At 34.7% G+C, this 21,323-nt stretch overlaps 2 protein-coding genes across 2 annotated transcripts; one reads left to right on the top strand and one right to left on the bottom strand.

Moving 5' to 3' along the window:
• The first annotated feature begins 4,573 nt into the window (after positions 1 to 4,573).
• LOC147545387 (G2/mitotic-specific cyclin-2-like) lies at positions 4,574 to 7,255 on the top strand. The gene is made up of 9 exons (XM_086635000.1): positions 4,574 to 4,793; positions 4,889 to 4,982; positions 5,086 to 5,131; positions 5,393 to 5,521; positions 5,720 to 5,809; positions 5,905 to 6,126; positions 6,219 to 6,317; positions 6,438 to 6,616; positions 6,708 to 7,255. The coding sequence occupies exons 1-9, from the start codon at positions 4,754 to 4,756 to the stop codon at positions 6,847 to 6,849; spliced, it is 1,041 nt and encodes a 346-aa protein (XP_086491126.1). The 5' UTR covers positions 4,574 to 4,753; the 3' UTR covers positions 6,850 to 7,255.
• A 291-nt stretch (positions 7,256 to 7,546) lies between these two features.
• LOC147545386 (non-specific lipid transfer protein GPI-anchored 14-like) lies at positions 7,547 to 9,661 on the bottom strand. Its single transcript, XM_086637049.1, has 3 exons — positions 9,107 to 9,661; positions 8,438 to 8,533; positions 7,547 to 7,752 (listed from the first exon to the last, which is right to left on the bottom strand). Exons 1-3 carry the CDS (start codon positions 9,456 to 9,458, stop codon positions 7,613 to 7,615), a joined length of 588 nt encoding a protein of 195 aa, XP_086493175.1. The 5' UTR covers positions 9,459 to 9,661; the 3' UTR covers positions 7,547 to 7,612.
• Between the last annotated feature and the right edge of the window lie 11,662 nt (positions 9,662 to 21,323).

Below are 21,323 nucleotides of genomic sequence, written 5' to 3'. Positions count from 1 at the left end.
TGGTAGAGGTGGTTGTGTTGCAGTGGAGATGAAGTATGGTGGTGGTGGATTTACAGTAATGGTGATGGAACTCTGATGGTTGTAGTGGTGGAGACACGGTGATGGTTGTAGTGGTGGCGGAGGCTTAGTGATGATGGTGGTGGTGGAGGTACTTCGTCGGTGATGGAGGTGTGATGGTGGTGGTGGAGGTACTTCGTCGGTGATGGAGGTGTGATGGTGGTGGTGGAAGTGCGGCGCGATGGTGGTTGAGGACTTGAGGTTGGTGGTGGTATACGTTGAACGTACGTAACTAAGTTTTGAAATAAAAAACAAAAAATTAAGACTTCGAAAGGAAGTTAAATTTTAACAAGTAAAGTGAGAAACTTTTGCTTTACCAAACTAACTTTATAATTATTTTACTTAAGTAAAAATTACTTATTTTTGTATTAGCAAACGACCCTTTAAAGTTGTTTGGACAACACTTCTTTTTTCTTGTAACTCTTCAAATATTTTTTGTTTAATGAAGATGATTAAATCACAAGAAAGTTCGACAGATAATCACGACCTACATTCATGCATGGATATACCTTTAAATATTTTAGACAATTATTTTATTGTGAATGGGTAAAATGAAAACCCTAAATTTTAAGAAAAAGATTGTCGTGAACTGCACTTCTTCGTACTCAAACCCTACAATTACCATTTGCAACAAAAAAACAACTCTACAATTATAATCAACAAAAATGTATACTCAAACCGCTTCCTGAGACTCCCACTTGAACCGCATGTGAGTGTTTCTCTCTCCTCTCACATGTTCAGTCACGTGGAAAAAGAAATTCAAGTTTCTCTCAAATGCGATTCAAGTGACAGTCTTAGGAGGCGGGTTGTGTAGCCTTGTTATTATAATCAATTGGCAGTCAAAACATCCTCAACCGGTGCATTATAACTTTTTGTGCTCTATTTAGGGTTTAAAAGCATGTGTATTTCACAAATTATATTATACACATATATACTAGTAAATGTGTTTTGAGTCAGCTAAGATGATATTAACAATGAAAAGTTCTGTCTCTATCTCCGGATTTTGCTCTGTTATGTTAATCTGGCCCACCTTTTTCTGGTGGGATTAACCAATATAAAATGAACTTCACCTCCTACAGGAATCGAACCTAGAATTCCAGATTTTTGGAGTTTATATGAACACCTTGAATCACTTGGACAACCAAAAATTGACTACTGAATTACATATTAATAAGCGAAAAATGAACTATTTATAAGTAAGATGAAGATGCTTTATTGATTAGGTTTTTTTTTTTTTTTTTGTTGAGAGGTTTATTGATTAGGTTGTTAAGGAATATAAAGTGAAAGATACACTAGAAATTTTTTGTCTATATTTTTTGTTGTTGAGATTTTTTATTTTTTGTTGGCTATATTGGTTCCAGCAAAATGTAAGGAAAAGAGCACACTAGACCTCATAAATTCCATCCTTAGATGGGAAATGACACCTTTTTTTTGAGACATACCAACTCTCACCTAATTAATACAATAGTTATTTCAACAAAAAATAAATAAATTAATACAATAGTTACAAAAGAATAAACATACAAAAATATCTTCTGCCTAGTTTCTTTTATATTCTTCTACCCATAATCTCTTTGTTTCTATTGAAGGACTCAACTCGCTCTAGCTGTAATTGCTTATGAAATTTGTTGATGAAAGATTCAGCTAGATCATCTATATCATACTCAAACACTGACAACCTTTTTATCCTTGTTGAAGATATTTTCTTCTCGTCTGCATCGTTTTTTTCTCTCTTAATGTAAATTGTGCGGTTTTCATTAGAAAATACTTTGTTAGACTCTTTGATCACAATGGTCTGATCACCCATGATATGTATAGATCTCTTTTAAATATATAAATCAAGTTGATACGATAGATGCCGCGGTTAGACTACAGAGAGAGAGAGAGGAGATAGTTTGAAGAAGAGATTGCTTATGAAATCTAAGAAGAGAGAATGGAAGGTATTTATGGAGACTCATTTGGGAAGACAAGGAACTACTAAAGAAAGATTAAAAAGGAGAAAAACGAGTAAAGTGTGTGTATTAACATATTATATAATAAACAGTGAAACTGGGTGGAAGAGTGGGAAAAGATAAAAGATTAGTGGAGGAATCATATGATTATATGTTGGTTTATAATTGGCTGAAATAAAAGGTTGGTTTATAATTGGCTGAAATAAAAGACAATAATGGAAACAAAACTATTGTTTATTAGATTATTTAGTAATTAGACTCCACTTATTTAGTTATACTAGGATTTCACCCCAAAATTTGTTAAGTTAGGGACGGACCAGTCACTTGACTTTTGTTTGACGAAAATACCCTCCGTTCACCCTACGTTGGTTATGGCATACGTCCAATTTCTCAACTACCCCATTAAAGGTGGGAACAGAAGTGCAGAATGATCGATTCACTACACCCTTCGAAACTCTAATGTATTTTTTTCTCGCTTTCAAGCTTTAATCGAAGTAGATTCAAAGGGCTTTCATGAATATTTGTTATTAGTTAGTGCTCATCACTGATTTCTCTCTCCATAACTGTTGGTGCATGATGAATACATAAAAGGACAATTCAAAGCTTCATGTGATTTCACCTTACATATTTGTCATAACATCTCCTGTAATAACAAGAAGAAAAAGAATTTTTGTCTCAACCCCCCACTGTAAAAGTAACATTTAGTGAAGGACCCCCATTATAGTAAAGTTCATGAAGACCAACAAAGACTTCACTGATTTGTTTGTTCACTTTTAGCACATCCTCCTATTGTTTTAGCAGAGAACTAACAATAGTGGGATGAAGAAATAGATCTAGCTACATCCCTCAAGCATAAGATCTCTTTACAAAAAGAGCCTTTGGTTTATTGACCGTTGGAGGAGAAAGGTATCTTTGGCACAAACATCCAACAGAGAATGGAGGGTATTTTTGTGAAACAAAAGTCACGTGAGTGGCACACCCCTTAAGTTAACGGGTTTTTGATAGGAAAATAGAAGCTAACTCCAGTCACTTAATCATTTTGAGGGTGAAACCTAACATAACTAAATAAGTGGAGTCTAACTACTAAATAACCCTTGTTTATTAGAAGGTTGACGGCCATCTTTAAAAACAAAAGCAAAAAAAGGGAGTCAAACCCATCCCTGATTTTAAAAAAATTTGTTTTTTTTTGACTGAAAATAATTATATTATTAATATTTATCGGATCAGATGCTGGTGTATCCGTATCCGATAAGAAATATCTGAATCCGTATCTGATAAGAAATATCTGAATCCGTATCCGAAATCTCAGAATTTTCATTAAAAATCAAACGGTTATTTCCCAAATGGGCCCCAACTTTGTGACCAGGTTCTTGCCTGACCCCCTACTTTAACAATAATTCCCGTATGGCCCCCTTTTTCGTTATCTTTAACATTCCGTTACTCTCTCTCCTCCATCTCATTTTCTCTCTCTGCCACATCATCATCTTCTCCGACAGGGTCGCCGGCCGGCCAAATTTTCGGCCGGCGACTTTCAAATTTTTTTTTTCTATCTCTTCTCTCTCTCTAAAAAAGGAATTTTTTTTTTTAAAATTTTCTCCTCTCTCTAACTCCTGGAGTTTAGAGAGAGAGAGAGGAGAGAATTTTAAAATTTTGTTTTTTTTAGAGAGAGGAAAAAAAATTTGAGGTCGTCGGCCGGCGACCCTGACGGAGAAGATGATGATGTGTCGTGCTAAGATGATGTGACAGAGAGAGAAAATGAGATAGAGGAGGGAGAGTAACGGAATGTGACGCAGCGGAAAACTGATAAAAAGCCTTAGAACTCCGTCTAAAGACTATTGAACCGAAATTGATAACAAGAATACTAAAATACTGAATTTTATTGATTGAATGAATGACTGAAACAACTTCTACGCCCTCATTATATAGACTTAGGGTTTCCTAATCTTGGTCAAACTCCAATAGAAACTCCTAAAAAAATAAAATACTAGAAATCCTAAACTGAAAACAATTACCAAAAATAGAAAAAAACTAGTAAAAGTCCGTTTTGAAGCCCTAAACGATGGAATTTGCCCCTCAAAGTGGGCCCGTTGTGGCGAAGCGACAACGAATGACCGGAACGCTATTTCGCACCATCCCTCAAAATTTCGTCCAATTCCGACACCCGTAACTTCGATTTTGGCCGTTTTAGTCTGTCACCCTTGTATTTGGCCGCTTCGATCTCATCCATGTATTTCTCAGCCAATTCCTCTACATCAGAATGTAAAGATAACGGAAAAGGGGTCCATACGGAAATTATTGCTAAAGTAGGGGGCCAGGCAGGTGATCACAAAGTTGGGGCCATTTGTGAAATAACCCAAAATCAAATATGGATGTGACATACTTATTTGTACTTTAGATGAGAATCTATTACCCAACGAATTACAAGAAATCAAGTATAAACCCTATCTAGAATCTGTCATGGTTCGCTTGTTTAGGAGTCGTACTAAAAAGGAAACCAGCCCGGTCTTATCGCGTCATCTTGACGCCACTATAAACGCGGGAAATAGAGATAATATGGGAAACTTGTTCTTGAAGTCTCGTATATATATATATATATATATCTCTTTTAACCACCGAGTTACCTGTTTTCACTTCCTGGGGTTTGTTTTGATCTTCTTCTATTTCCCCCAGACTGAATATTCTTGATCATCTTCTTAAATTCCAATAATCTAACTTCCACTTTCCCTTGTTTAATAATAATCCAAATGAGTACGAGATTTCTCGATAATAATCTAACGTCCACTGGTAATTTTTATCGTCCTTTCTTTTCTTGCCCTTTTTTTTATTTTCCTCTTTCAAACCCTAATTCTTGTACTGATTTTCTGCTTCAAAATTTATAGGTTTTTTTGAATCTAGAATGGGGGAATTCACTACTCATCTCAACACTTTTGGTTCCTATTCACTTTGGGGTAGTAACAACATGGTACCCTCGAGGTGATTCCTTAAACCCTAATTCTTCATCCTTTCTTATTAAAAAAAAAAATCCGTACTTTATCTGTTTCTTGCTTCAAATCTCATTTTTGTTTTCTTGTTTCAGGGATCATGCTTCTCAAATTTCTACGCTGAAGAACCGGTTGTCTCAGGTATTGGACTTTTTGATCACTTTATCACAATGGATAGATAGTTTGTTAGGGTTTCTCGTTATTGGACTTCTTAAAACCCTAGGAATATAAGAATATAAATCCGAGACCTGGGTATTCTAATTGGGACCAATTTAGTATAATCAAAGCAAACAAACCTCTTAACTATTAAATTAGTTCTATAAATAGACTAATTAATGTTTCATAATATTTTGGTTTGACAGTAATTACTAACTGTGATTCTAATATAAATTCAAACTGTAGGATGAAGCTGATATATCGGACATAGTAATTCCAGACCTTACGATAGATATCGACACTTGCGATTCGAGGAATCCACTTGCTGTTGTTGATTACATTGACGACTTATATGATCACTACCGAAGAACTGAGGTTTGTCTTTCAAACCTAAACCCTAATCAAAGAGCTCTGCTTCTATATAATTTGTATTTAGCTGAAACTATTCAAATTAGCTCGAATGCTTTCTGTCGATTTAGTATAAGAACTACAATCGGTTTTTATTTTCGGACTTGTTCATTTTGATTAACTTTCCTATTTGCTTCTAAATGAGTGAACATTCCGATTTTGCAGAATTCTAGTTGCGTCCCGCCAAATTATATGCTGCAGCAATCTGAAATCAATGAGGAAATGAGAGCATTTCTCGTTGAATGGTTAATCATGGTATGCGAATTTTTTTTTACTAATTTGCCGATTCTCAAGCTCTTTGAGTTTTTTTTTTATAGCAAATTGAATCTAACTAGGTTAACTTTAAACAGGTGCACCATGATTACGGACTCAATGCAGAGACATTATTTCTAATGGTTAACATCATAGACAGATTCTTAGCTCGTCAATTAATCAAGGGAGACAAACTTCAGTTGGTCGGGGTAACAGCGATGCTCTTAGCAACAAAATACGAAGAAGGCCCAGTCATCCCCATTGAGAGGTTAATCCAAATTTGCGGAAACACGTACACAAGAAAAGAATTTCTTGATATGGTACACCTATTTTTTCTCTATCTCTTTTGTCCATCCTTTGTCGCCCCTCTCTCGACAAGTAATTTATTCTATTTCTCTCGTAATATTTGCAGGAGAAGTTGATGGTTAAAACATTAAATTTCAACATGTCTGTTCCAACTCCATATGTATTCATGGCGAGGTTCCTCAAGGCTGCTCTATCTGATAAACAGGTTCGTACACATTCTTTATAACTCATCTCTTAAGTAAATTGTTACTACTATATACAATCGCAAATTTTATCTTTAGTGAGCTCATCTGATTAATTTACGTATTTCGTGTTTATTGAACAGCTCGAGCTTTTATCCTTCTTCATTATTGAGCAAAGTTTGATCAGTTATGAAATGCTCAAGTACCCACCATCCCTATTAGCTTCAGCAGCCATCTACACAGCTTCTTGTACTATCCATAAGTTTAGATTTTGGAGTTGGACCATCCAACGACATTCTGGATACTCCGAAGATCAGCTACAGTAAGTGATTACCTCTTTTTAATCTTCATCTGGTTGGTTGTTCTTGATAATGTTATTGTTTTACTCATTGATTTATTTGGTGTTTATGAAGGGAGTGTTCGAGATTGATGGTTAGTCTGCATCAACAAGCAAGAATGAAGAAGATACATCCCATATTTGATTCATATCGCATGAAGTATTCTTCCGTAGCAAATTACGAACCGGCTCTATTTCTCTTGGGTACCCAATATTAGTTCGAGAATCAACTTGAAGAACAAGAAATCATATCTTCTACCAAGACATTCACCAAGGAAGCAGAAGTCCTTTTGAAGGAAGCCATTCAGGAGCAGATGAAATGTTTTATACTTCAGGAACAAAGATAAAGAAATTAATCACTCTTAATACAAGGGAAAAGGATGATGATTAACCATTACTTCATTACACGAACACATTCTTCTGTGAATATTAGGCGGGTTGTTTTTTTCTTAACCGAAGCCTCCTTAACCACCGATTTTTTTGTTCTTTTCTAGATATGATTTTGATTATAAATGCGAGCGTATAGCTTGTATTTTCATTCTTTTGCAGTTTAGTGTTCTATTCATTACTAGTTGTGTACAAAAACTGAGGCTATGTGAATTAAATGATATTTTGAGTTCTCTATCTTTTTATTTCTAAAATATTCACATTGATGGTAGGAGTGAGTTCTTAACAAAAGTAATAAACAATTTTTTTTTCCCTTTCAAATTTTTATTAGAAGATGGTTACCAAATTGATGAAAGTTCACATGACACTTGTACTATCATTTAGTCTTGTATGAAAGTGGGTTTAGACTCATGACCATAATAAAGAGCTCTCCTTTATTAAAAAGTGCAAAAAAGCATGACAATTTTCATTTTTTCGTTATAAAAATAACACAAGAAGAAAACACCCATAAAACCGACAAAATAACAGTTTGAGATGAACCAATCCTTTATTAGGCAGAAATTAGTACAGTTGTCCAAAATTTAGATGAGCTATTTAAACAAAAGAAAGATATATTGATATGAAACACAATAATAAAAACCCTTCAACCAATTCAACTTTATTTCTCCTTCCTCCATCACTTTTCACCTTTTTATTTGATGCCTCCCCACTGGTTCCACCACTCTTTGGACTTCCTGTCGTAATTGCAATAAAAACACAATAATTAATAGAGCATGGATTCCTACCCTTAAAAAAAATTTCTTATTTACTTTTGTGACCGGTTTTTGTTTTGATGGAAATCTTACCTCAGGGATAAAACTTGAATTCACGAAAAATAAAGGGCCAAGACAGAAGTTACTCATGATATAAGGATCAAAAAGTAATTACCATTTTCACTAAAATCAACTCATGTTCCTTCTTAGGCTATCTTCTTTTAGATTATGCAGATAAAGGTAGATCCACAGACAGATAGTTGGTGTGCCCATGAGGTTAGTGGGTCCAGTGAGGGTGAGAAATTAAATTGGTATGAGAGGTGGCCCGACCTAGAGGAGAAAATGTCACTAAGGTGTGATTATCATTTTGACTTAACAAAAATGATGTTTGGCCAGCTGGCTGATGTGATCGTCACATTGACGAAACATCTTCTCGGTAAGATGCTTAGCCAGTCAAGTCCGACTACATCAGCCTTCGATTTGTGGTCGACTAACTTTTTACATGTCCAAGCATCATTATTGGTGGGACTTATATGGATCTGAGCCACTCGGAATTCATATTTATAATGGAAGAAAAACATATTTATAATAAAAGAAAAGATGAGTTATCATAGCCATAAGAAAAAGAAGTTTTTTTTTTTGTTGAACCATAAGAAAAAGAAGTTACCACTTGAGGTTGGTGTGGTAGTTGCACCCTTGGAACTGCTATCAAATTGTTCAAATACTTGAGCAGCTGGTGAGTTTGGAGCCAAATGCAAAAGTGCTGATGAACAATCAAATCAAACAAGCAAATGATCAATAACTAAACATTACTATGTATTTGAAAACTTAAGTAGTATTTGTTTTGTTATTTTCCAAATATGAGTCATCTTAATATAAATTGTTCCAGCCCAATTTATTTTAGTTAGATGGACAATAGTCATTTCATTTTTTTTTTCTATCCAGATAATGGGCTTATAAGTAAAATGTGTGACAATAGTTCCACACGGGAGAAGGGTTAAATTTACTACTGATTACCAAGTGGTTTTGAGTTGGATGACTACAAATTTACATGGTATCAAAGCAAGGACCACAAGTGATAGGTTTAAAAGTCACACGTGCTCCACGTCACCCGAAAAAAAAAACACGTGTTAGGCTAACCAGGCCACACGTGAGGGGGCATGTGAGAATAGTCCCACACGACAAATCAATCATTTAGATGAGTTGGACTCACACGACAAATCAACCATTCAGACGAGTCAAATCTGACTTAAAGAAAACCAAACACCACTCCGATGAACTTTGGAACAAAAAAGACACGATAAGTAAACATATAAAGACACCAAAAGCTAATTACCAGGGCACTCGGATATATTAGCTGGGACTTTACAAGTAGAAGGAAGACTCAAAGCAAGAGAGGAGTTGATCTTAAAACCAAGGCCAGGATCATTCCTGTCTTTAACAAGAACACAAAGACACTTCTTGCTTGTGTCAAGAACTTTTTTGAGACCACTACAACAATCTGGTGTTGGAGATTTTGCTGTTTCACTAACATATGGTAAGCAAGTTGCTAATCCAACTAATTGGTCTGCACACTCTTCTTTATCTTTGTCTACATCTGATATCACACTACCCACCATTACCACTACCACTAAAACTAGAACCCATTTCTTGATCATCTCTTTCTTAATAACACTTGCATTTGTCATGGTGAAGAGATTGAAAGAAATTAATTATTGGTAAAGAGAGAGTAAAGAGAGAAAAGTAGGGGAATAAAGCTAGAGAGAAAACTAGTGATACCTATAGTGGCTAGTTGTTGAAATGGGTTATGCTAGTTTGCCCTTTTATGCTTTGGTTTTCACAAGTTATTTTAGCAAAAAAAAAAGAAGAGACATTTAAAAGAGGAAAGGATAGTGTGGTTGGAGTAGTGGAGTGTTAATAATTGGGTTGGTTGTTTTCAAAAGGAAAATTAAAGCTAGGCCAAGCTGGTGCTTCTTTGGTTGTGCAAAAGTTTAGATCTCGTGATCTTAATTAGTTAATGTTACTCTTTATACCGCGTAATAGTATGAATGCTAATCTATTAACTGTGAAATAATTCACTTTAATCGGGTGATAATATATCTATGTTTTACTGGATAGATGTAAATATGTTCAGTAAATATAACGTAAATAACTCCTACTGATAATTCCAGATGTTATAAATAAGAAAGGTTGAGTTAACAAGGTGTACTTCATTTTTCTCCCTGATCCATTTTAAGTTATTTTCACCAAATATGACACATATGATTATACATGTAGTAGGTTCTATAATTTCGAGGTGCATTTAATTAAGGTTTTGGTTAATAACCGCATGAACCTAGTTTTGCTACTTTTAACTTTTAAAAGAGATTACAATGCGCAAATAGTGATTTTGCAGTAGACTTGCGACCCTAGCTAGTCGACCTACAACATATATCTTGACGAGCTTGTCCTTATGTGGTTGAGCGTTTGGGTCAGCCAACCTGCAAGTACCATGTAGTTTTATTTTGAGATTGGACTCCAAGAGTTATTACATTTGAATAACATTGATACATCGTAATTAATATGCAATATATCATGAATTTGGATAATTATATAACTGTCAATTAACACATCTTGAGCCCTAAAGGCCATATAAAGACTCTTAGGCCCATCGTAGGGGCTTGTAAGTCCATCTACTTACATCTACTTTATTTATTGTCTAAATTATAAAGGCTTAAGAGGGATGTCCAATCACTACAACCAAGGGTAGTAGATAAGTACTGTGTCGTTGTGCTCTTGCAATGACATGACATGGAGCGTAGGTTAGATTTCTGCTTGGGGTTTCGAGGCTTTTATAAAGAAGTTCATGAAACATAAGGTAGTTGATATATAAACTTAATCGATTATTATATAATTGGGAAAGATAGGATTATGAGTAGGTGAGAGTATTAATACAAGGGGTTGAGATCAAATTAATGACTTTTCAACTCCCCTGGGATTGTGAGAGCCCATGAATGAACCTAGTGTGTATTTTTGTGGGTTAATTCCATTTTGGACTCGTGATGATGACCAACTGTTCGTTAGAACTCCTTTATTTATCGCTAATGTACGTTCGTTAGTCTTTAATTTGAATCTAATTGAGTTAATGAGTTTTGCAGAAATAACCTCAAACATGTCATTGTGCAATATACAAGGACTTAAAAGGAAGATAAGTTATTTAATGGTGGACCCTACTTTATAGCCTAAGTGGGATGCAGTAGTTTCCTTTGAAAATGACCAAGATGCCACCATTACAATCCCGTGGTAATTGGATTTTGGCAAAAGGGACCCACCAAGTTAAATCAAAAGAAATTGTAGGGAATAAACCAAAATCTCTCAAAACAAGGAAACCCAAGTGAGATGAGTTCGAATTGGATCTCTTTGCTGGTAGGGGTGGGAATGGTGCGGGCTCGGGCAATTTTTTCACGGATTCGGACGGATCGGGCTCAGAATTTCTCTGTCCGTTCGGATCTTGCGAGCACTTTGGGCCGGACTAATTTGGTAAAGATAGTGTCCGCGGCCCGATTCTGCCTGCGAGCCCGCTCGGGCTTTGGCGGACGCGGGCGGTCGGGTTGCGGGCCATAAGAATAAAAAAATTAATAAAAGGACTATAATAAAATGAAATCATAACTCAAAAAAAAAATTGGAATAATCTCTAAGCTATTCATCCATTAATATCAGTACCAAGTTCACTGGAATTATTTACATTATAACAAATTTTTACCTTACAATCCTAAATCCATTCACAAATTTGAACATATAGCTACTGTTTTACAATGTGGAAAATTAGCAAAGCAAAAGATAATCAATTCATCTAAATGAAACTCTAGAATGCACATTTATTTCTATTAGAACAGATTCAAAAAAATGACACAACAAGATTATATCATTGAACTTTTCTGAAACAGAGTAGACTGTTTTACATCTTAAATTTACAAAAACAATACATCAAAGGGAAAGTTCTAGATCTGCTTTTACATCTCAGATTTAATAAGAAATACATCAAAGATAAAGTTTTTTATCCGTTTTTACATCTAGAATATGAAGAGAAGATGATGAAGGAGAGGGTATGAAGAGAAGATGAGGAGGTAGAGGGTGGTGGAGGCGTTAAAGGTTTATGGTTTTCACAGAGTAGAGAAGATGAGAATGGAAATGGAGGAGGCGGTTAAGTCTGTGTGAAATAGTGAGGGTATTTATATGATTGAAGGGTTAGGGTTTATGATAGGCAGACCTTTACGGGTTTTGACGGGTGGGCGGGTCGCGGGTAGTTAACGGGCGGATGTGATGGGCTGGGACTCGGGCAGAGGGTCCTGCCCGAGTCCCTCCCGCTCCGGCCCGAAAAAACGGGCCGGGTATGCCCGGATCGGGTTCTATTCGGATTTCGGGTACTAACGGTCCGGGCGGATTGGGCCGGATCTCGGGTTCCCGGACCGTTTTCCCACCCCTATTTGCTGGTAGTCATCTAATCAAAAGGAAAACACCACTATACAAGGAAACACCCGAGACTCATGTATGGAAGATTTGGCCGACCCTTTGGGGAAGAGAATTTTGAAAGAATATTTAGGGTTTTGACAAACCCGGACTCACATGATATAAAAAGAGGAGAGGCGGAATTAGAGAGACATCTTTTCTGGAGCCAAAAACAGTAGACAAATTGAAGAGAAAAGAGGAGTTGAGTTGGTGAATTGAAGAGGACAACAACTATATTCTTTTGGAGACAGACGAATTATGGGTGAAATCTTATTCTTTTTCATTGATTCAGTTACTTTGATTAATATTGTAATGTGTTGCTAAGTCCCTCACCTAAAGTGAAAGATGAAACCATGAATATGAATAAACAATATTTATCATAATGATTCTCTTGAGTATGTGCTTTATTGTGAATATATTAAACTCTTGTTATTCTTTCAAATGATATATTCTTCATTATTTATCCTTCTGATTTGATTTATCATATTTAGATTTTAATCTTTAATAGTTTATACTTATTAGTTTTTTTTTTTGATGAGAATTATACTTATTAGTTGATAAATGATAGTTGAGTTGTTATTGTTTTTATAACGGGCCGGTTTAATTCTTTAGACAACTATATGCTTTTAAAACAAACTAGGGTATATCCCGTGCCTTAGGGCACGGACACTTATATCAATCAAATGTTACGGAATTTATTATTATATTTTATTGAGAGATTTTTATTAGTTATTATTTTTTTGTATTATTTTTTTGTTTCTTTTATCTTAAATTAGTTATTATTTTTTTGAGAGAGAGAGAGAGATTTTAATTTCTTTTTTTAACCCTTGAAATTTATTTTTTTTCTTTTTTTCTTAAATTAGTTATTTTCTTACTAAGAAGGAAAGGATTATTGTTTTTTTAAATAGTAACTTTATTTCTACGAAAGACTATATTTTAAATTTTGAGAAGAGCTTCTAGACAATATCTTTTATTAGAAAAGGATGTTTGTCCCAGTCATCATTTTTCCTTCTGTTTTATATAGGCCAGCGCTTTGGGGAAAGCTAAATAGTTTCCGGGGTGTGAAATTTTAAAGGGAATATGCAAAATTTCGAAAAGTTTCCGGGGAAATATATTTTATGGGGAATATGGCTCAAAATAAAAAATTTTCCCCCTCACCTCCCTCCACCTCATATCACCTCCCTCCACCTCATCTTCTCTCTCTCTTCTCCGATAGGTCGCCGGCCGGAAAATTTTCCGGCCGGCGACCATGAAATTTTTTTTTTTTTTCTCTCACACCTCTCTCACTCTCTAAACTCCGGCGAAGGGGGTTTCCCTTCGCCGGAGTTCCGGTCTGTTCTTCAACAGACCGGATCTGGCCTGTTGAAGAACAGACCAGATCGGTCTGTTCTTCAACAGACCGGAACTCCGGCGAAGGGAAACCCCCTTCGCCGGAGTTTAGAGAGAGAGAGGTGTGAGAGAAAAAAATTTTTTTTTTTTTTTTTTTTCATGGTCGCCGGCCGGAAAATTTTCCGGCCGGCGACCTATCGGAGAAGAGAGAGAAGATGAGGTGGAGAGAGAAGATGAGGTGGAGGGAGAGAAGTGAGGTGGAGAGAGAGAGCTGAGGTGGAGAAGCTATTTTGTTTTCCCCCTAAATAAAATTGTCAAACAAAATTGACCAATTTTTGACCAAGTCTTCACACCCCGGAAACTATTTAGCTTTCCCCAAAGCGCTGGCCTTTATATAATAGATATATCTTTCGATATTTGGATGCAAGAGGTATACCAAATATGAGTTATAAAATAGATAGAGAATTATTAATGGTTAGATATCTTTTTATGAGTGTTCGTGGTGGATTCTAAACTCTAGGATTTTTCTCATATTAGCTTCCTTCCGATTGACTATTAGTTTCGTTATATTATTTTCTGTTCAAAACAAATCTCAAAGTTACCATTTTACTAGTTTTAGGTTGAGATAGATTTCCAACTTGTCTTCGTGGGATCGACCCGTACTTGCTAGGTCTACACTACATAGACACGTGCACTTGCGGAATTTTATTACAAAATACGAATTTATTTTAGCCTATTATTTAGGTTAATTTAAATACGCATCACCAACTCACCAAAATAACCCCTAAATATGACCAACTTATAATATAACCCCTTTTTGTTTTATTTTGTTAGTTTGATTCAGTCAACTTTAACAGTTGATTAGTTCTTTCCATATTTACCCATCTTTTCAATATTTTATTTTATTTACTTCTCTTTCTTTGTCGTCTGAGAAGGGTCTCCGGCTACTGGCGGACGACACCCTACAAACGACCCATCACCAGGAACAAAGAAAAAAACTTATTTATTTTTTGTTTCTTCTTCATTGCTTTTACTCTTCTTTCTTTACCGTCTTTTCTTCCAAAATACCTTTCTTCTTAATCCTTTTCTCCCCTATCCTCTCTCATCACTTCCCTTCTCTTTCTAGCAATCCTTGTTCCTATTCACATCAAACATTCTCTTCATCTCATATTTCCACTCTTCAATTTCGGCTCCAATCTTCGGCACGATCAAATCCGAGATCGATTCAACAACTTTGATATTCCGATCATATCATCGTTCACTTCTTTACTCTGTCGCTGATCGAATCGTTACACAAGATTTTGATAAAGTTCATCCAAATCAAGGTGTGTTTATTTACTTGCTCAATTTGGATCCTCAATTGAAATTTTATTCTTATAGTTATAGTCACTGGGATTTATCTTTAGCTTTTACAAAATATTCTAGAAGTACTTGGAATGGTAAATATTACAGTATCTTTTAGATCTATTTAGCTACTGTACGGGTTGATTGTGGTCGTGATTCATCTGGTGACAGAGTTCTTCCGAGAAGTGAAGTTAATAATTGGCTTTAATTTCACGGCTGCCCTAAACCTCAAAGGGCTTTAATTTCAGATCTATATTCATTTATTTGAGTGGTTAACATGTACTTTTAATTAGAGACAAGAGTTGACTTACAGGAGTTTGATTACAGAGAGAAGAGTTGTCTGAGAGAACAAGAGAGAGGGAAGAAGAGAGAAAAAGAAATTTAAATGATGGTCGTCGGTCGGGGACGGGCAGACTTCCATCGACTTGTAAAAATAAGTGATAAAGGATAGGGAGGGAAAGAGTTTTCAAGAGAGGGGTAAAAGATGAAAAGATAAATCTGCAGTCAATATTGAATGACAGAAAAAATCAAAAGAGAACCGAAGTAGAAATTGATCATCTTTAGGGGGCCATTGTGATGATTTGGTCATTTTTAGGGGGCCAAAATGGAATTATCTTTTTATGACACTAACTTATTGTTTGACTGGCCAATTTAAGTTGAATCTAGGTGATTTTGGTTGAGACAATTTAGAATTCTTTTAACAAAAAAAACGTGATAGGAAAATTTACCCATAATTACTTTTCCTAGATGGGAAAATGGCTGGTTGGGTCAATATATTTTATATAATAGCTAAAAAAGCAGTTTATTTTTTTCATATTGTTAAAATATATCATATTAATATGTACTAGGGTATATCTCGTGTCCTAGGCCACGGACAGTTGTATCAATCAAATGTGACGAAATTTTATTGTTATATTTTGGGTACCTTCATTTTTTTGTATTATTTTTTTTGTTTCCTTTTCCTTACATTAGTTATTATTTTATTGAGAGAGAGAAAGAGATTTTAATTTCTTTTTTTAACTCTCAAATTTTTTTCTTCTTAAATTAGTTATTTTATTTCTAAGAAGGATACGGTTATTATTTTTTAAATAGGTAACTTAATCTCTACGAAGGACTATATTTTAAATTTTGAAAAGGACTCCTAGACAATATCTCTTATTAAAAAAGGGTGTTTGTCCCAGTCAGCGTTTCCCCTTCTGTTTTATTATATAGATAATTGCTACCCACACTTAAAATAATATATATTACTTTTAGGGTCATTTTTACTTATTTTTGTTCCAGAACTACCCTCAACCCTAGTTGAACTAAATCTCCTTCTTCCCCATCGTTTTCTCTCTCTAACTTTTTATGCTGCTTTCTTACTTTCTTTTTCCAATCTAATTTCTACTTCACAAAGCCAATCTATTACTGTATTGAATCATGATCAAGTTGTGAAAACGAATTTCAATACTAAACTAATCAATCACATCTGCATTGATCCTTATAAATCTCTCAAAGCTTAGATGAAATTTCATTATGCTGATTTAACAGAGGATTCTTCTATTCGTCGATGGATCGACATCATCAATCCCGACGAGGTTTATACTCTTGTTGTTCAATATCATGTCGATTGTCGATGTAATATTAGACGTCCCTGATTTTACCTTACTCCAAACGAGATTTACAACCTTCTTGCTCAATCTCATGTCAATGTACCATTAGAGTTCCTGATTTCACCACTAATGTATTCGGTTCTTTCTCCTTGAAGTCCTTTGGTGGAAACAAAAGTTGGCTTTGCAAATCATTAATAATGGATTATGTGTGAATTTAGTATTATCTAACACCCTCGTGATGAATTTTTATGCTCGAATTGGTGATATGAAATCTGCTCAGAAGGTGTTCGATAAAATGTCTACAAAAATGCAGCTATAGGGAATTGAATCATGTCTAGAGATATGGAACCTTCTAAAAAAGCGTTCAATAAACCGTGGATGGCTGCATTATTTACCTTGATTTTGCATTGACTTATTATTCATTTGTTTCTTGCTTCTTGTTGTGTTTTTGTATATGATTCGTTGATCAAGTTTCTCTCCCTCTCTCTCCCTCTCTACATTATTTCATCTTGAAGTATTGAAGGTTTAATCTTAAAGTAGAAAATAATAAGATTTTGAAGGTTTGATCTTAAAGTCGACCACGCAATTTCTTCATGGGTTTAGATGATGAATGATGAAATCAATTCCAAACTCAAGATTTCGTAGACACATACTCTTAGTTTATACTTTCGATTTACAAATCGAGTTTGCAAGATATATTTGCAACTCAAGATTATATTCTGCGAAGCTTGCAAATCATGTTTGCAATCTATATTTTGCAAACACAGTTTGCAGAACAGACTGTTGCAAACACATGTTTTGCATAACAGATTGTTTGCACAGAACTTATTTGCAAACACTTGTTTGCAAAAAGATTGTTGCAAACACATATTTGCAGAAAAATGAAAGGGAAAAAACGGCTTTTCTAGGGTTCTTTTTTAGAAAAAAAATATTGAAAGTGGATCTCGTTAGAAAGGTAATGAAAAATTATTCCTAAATATATATTTTTTTATAGAAATCCGACATCCCAAATAAAAGTTATACCGATTTAAAGTTTAAAGAAAAATAAAAGAAATTAGTTACACAAAATGACAAAAAAGGTATTTTAGTATTTGTGTACCTTTTGACCTAAATAATAATTTTCAAATGTTTCATGCTTTTTTTACTTACTAGGTTTCCTCCCCGTCCTACGGACAGGGAAGATCCCTCTTGGCTAACGCCTTTGAGGAAGAGAAAAATAAATTTAAATTACAACATAAATTATATTAAAGATTGATAAAAAAAAAGACTTATCCCCAGGATAATCGACTGATCTGTTTTAATATAATAGATTTTCTATATTATTTTGACCTATATAGAAATTACCCCTTCCTAGATTAAGTCAACTACATACAATTTTTTTTAATAAATTTAGATCTTAGTAAATACAATATCCGACTCTAAGATAAATCAACAAATTATGTGCATTTAGAAATAGAGAAGTTATCCCTTATATGCTTTTACCTTACAAGTGACTCAGTCACAACAAGTGATTTCAACAAAATAAAATAAAATCAAATCAAATCAAGCAAGTAAATATAGGAATTATAGCTTTTGGGTCATTTTGGGAAATTTTGGTACGTAAGTTGCGAAAGAAACACGATTATGAAAGGGGTCGTGGACTATTGTTGACTGCTAAATTTATGTTAGATTCAACTTCAACAGTTAACTTGATTATGTAGATATAACGACGTTACCCAAAGTGAATTCGATGGACACTGAACCTCCACATAAATGAGTAATATCTATTCAAAAATGATGAGTAGGACGTTGGTCCTGATGATTTATGTCCATATGGTGTGACTGAAGGCTTAGAGCAAAACATTGATAATGGAGAGATGAGCTATATACGAAGAAGGATTGGCCTAGTAAGGAGGAATGTCTATTTTTCCTGACTAATATCTATTTCAAAATGACTAGTAAGACGTTGGTCCTGATGATTTATGTTCAGATGGTGTGACTGAAGGCTTAGAGCAAAATATTGATAATGGAGAGATGAGCTATATACGAGGAAGGAGTCGCCTAGTAAGGAGGAATGTCTATTTTTCTTTAGTAATATCTATTCCAAAATGATGAGTAGGACGTTGGTCCTGATGATTTATGTCCAGATGGTGTGACTGAAGGCTTAGAACAAAATATTGATAATGGAGAGATGAGCTATATACGAGGAAGGAGTGGCCTAGCAGGCCCGTGGATGGGCCAGTGCGGGCAGGGCGCCCGCACTGGGCCCCCCACTTCAAGCGTCCATTTTTAAAAACAGATTTGACTTGTATATAGTTAGAGATAGGTGGGAGTATATGAAATGTCTAACAGCCCTGCTGGTACGCTTCTTAAACTTTCAAGCAGGAGACCCAAGTTCGATTCCCACGTAACCAAACCTCCTCTTAGATTTTTTTGGCCAGCGCTTTGGGGAAAGCTAAATAGTTTCTGGGGTGTGAAATTTTAAAGGGAATATGTAAAATTTTAGAGATTTTCCGGGGAAATAAATTTGAAGGGGAAATAAATAAAAAACACTCCACCTCACCTCACTCTCTCTCCACCTCACCTCACTCTATCTCCACCTCACCTCACTCTCTCTCTCTCTCTAGAAACAGACCGGAACTCCGGCGAAGAGAAACCCCTTCGCCGGAGTTTCTAGAGAGAGAGAGAGAGAGTGAAATTTTTTTTTTATTTTTAATGGTCGCCGGCCGGAAAATTTTCGGCCGGCGACCTAATAGGAGAAGATAGAGGTGAGGTGGACAGAGAGTGAGGTGAGGTGGACAGAGAGTGAGGTGAGGTGGAGAGAGAGTGAGGTGAGGTGGAGAAGTATTTTGCTTTCCTCCTAAATAAAATTGTCAAACAAAATTGACCAATTTTTGACCAAGTCTTCACACCCCGGAAACTATTTAGCTTTCCCCAAAGCGCTGGCCATTTTTTTTTGTTTTGTAAAGTGAGGTACAATTATTAAATGGATCTTTATTTATGCTCCGTTACACTTTTTCCAAACTTTGGTAGCATTTTTTAATTTTTGAAGTGTTTTTAAGAATAAAAATTTAAGAAAATTCTATCAATATGAAATATATAGCGACAATCGTTATACAAAAGACATCATATTACAAAAATTGTTTGGATTCTAACTATACGTTGTAAAAATACATTATTTTCTTTCAAACAATTTAAGTTAGTCATGTTCATTAAGAATCTTTGTTCTGGTCCTGGTCATGTTTGATAAGTAACAAACTGAACAATCTATATGATTTTATATAAACATCCGAATATTCAATGAAACTTTAATTTTTCATTAGAATGAAGAAACATTTTTGTTGAAGTTATTGTGGATTTTCGGACTAAATTTTCTTATAAAATGAAATTTAAAAATGAAAAAAAATTCCTACGACTATTTTTCCCAAAATACATTTGGATTCTCATCTATACTATGAACTAGCATATTATCTTGCATTTTGTTTAATTTCTTTTGTAACATTTTATTGTACGAAAAATCCATAAAATATATTCGCACAGGGCCCTCCATATTCTTAACCACGGCCCTGTGACCTAGTAAGGAGGAATGCCTATTTTTCCTGGGTATCTCAGATATTATAGTTCACTGTGGCGGCTACAACTTTAGTACACTTTAGTTGAATGCATTGAAATGTCATTGGAATGCCATTGCAACAATTATGGGGCACTGTGGCAACAAATTATTATATTAATGCACTGCTTTGCGCAGATGCTCATATTTTTCAATTATTTTCATTGGATCATTTTGTTTGGTATCATATTTTTAAAAAATTCAAAGTTAAGTGACTTTTTATATAGAAGTGTTAAAATCGTATGAAGTTTATTTAAATGTAGCAGTAAACTTTTAACTAATCGAGTTAGAATTAACGATGTTAAAATTTAACTCATCAATATTAGTCCACGACTCATTTGCAAAATAATAAAAGTTCATACCCCTCTTGAAAAACCTAGTACTTATGTAAGACCATTTCGCAAAATAACCTGGTTGTGTTTGATAACCATCAGGGGAAAAGAAAGAAAATAGAGAAGTATTTACTCAGAGTAATATTTATCCCAAGAAACGTTTTCCCCCTAAATATTTTTATATTTTCTATTGTTTGGTTGTAGAGGAAAAAATAATTAATATTCCAATTTTTTTTAATTTTTAACTGTTTGGTTTTGTTTGTAAGGAGAAAAAAATATTCTTCAATCTCAAAGTGTATAAATTGGAATGGCTAGTTTCAGACCCTAAACTACAGCCTGGGTCTGTTCATTTTATGTCCAAAATTTATGTACTTATTCTGGTCTCATTTGAAGTGTTCATAGCTCTTTTCAAGTTGAAGATCATGGTTTCTAGTATACATATAAACTGACTTCTTATCACATATTAAAACCTCTATTATATTATTTTTTGTAGTCTTCCAAGCTATGAACCTGTTGGAATATTTGTTATACATATATGAATGGTCTCTTCCTGGACATATGGAGATGTCTGATAAACCTTAATTGATTACATTTAGCTTCAATTTCTGTTCAGGCATAACAATTGAAGGAGGTGTAGTCTCGGGCTCAGCTTTTCTTATCATATCTAAAGATTTATATTGCCAAATTAGTATTAGTAGCTGTATAAAAAGAGATTGAGGTATTATAAATTTTCAACCATTGAATGAATCACCAACTTGAACACCATGATATCCTACTTTTTTGTAAGCATCAGTTGATCAGTACCTTTATCTTCTTCTTCCATCTTGAAGTTGACACCATATTTTTCTTTATCTCTTTTCTCTCTTACTTGGGTTGGAA

Source organism: Eschscholzia californica, unplaced genomic scaffold (assembly GCF_041429995.1).
Source record: "Eschscholzia californica isolate CP2 unplaced genomic scaffold, dmEscCali1.0.p SCAF_4, whole genome shotgun sequence".
In the NCBI taxonomy this organism is placed as follows: domain Eukaryota; kingdom Viridiplantae; phylum Streptophyta; class Magnoliopsida; order Ranunculales; family Papaveraceae; genus Eschscholzia; species Eschscholzia californica.
This window is presented reverse-complemented; position numbering and strand designations above follow the sequence as displayed.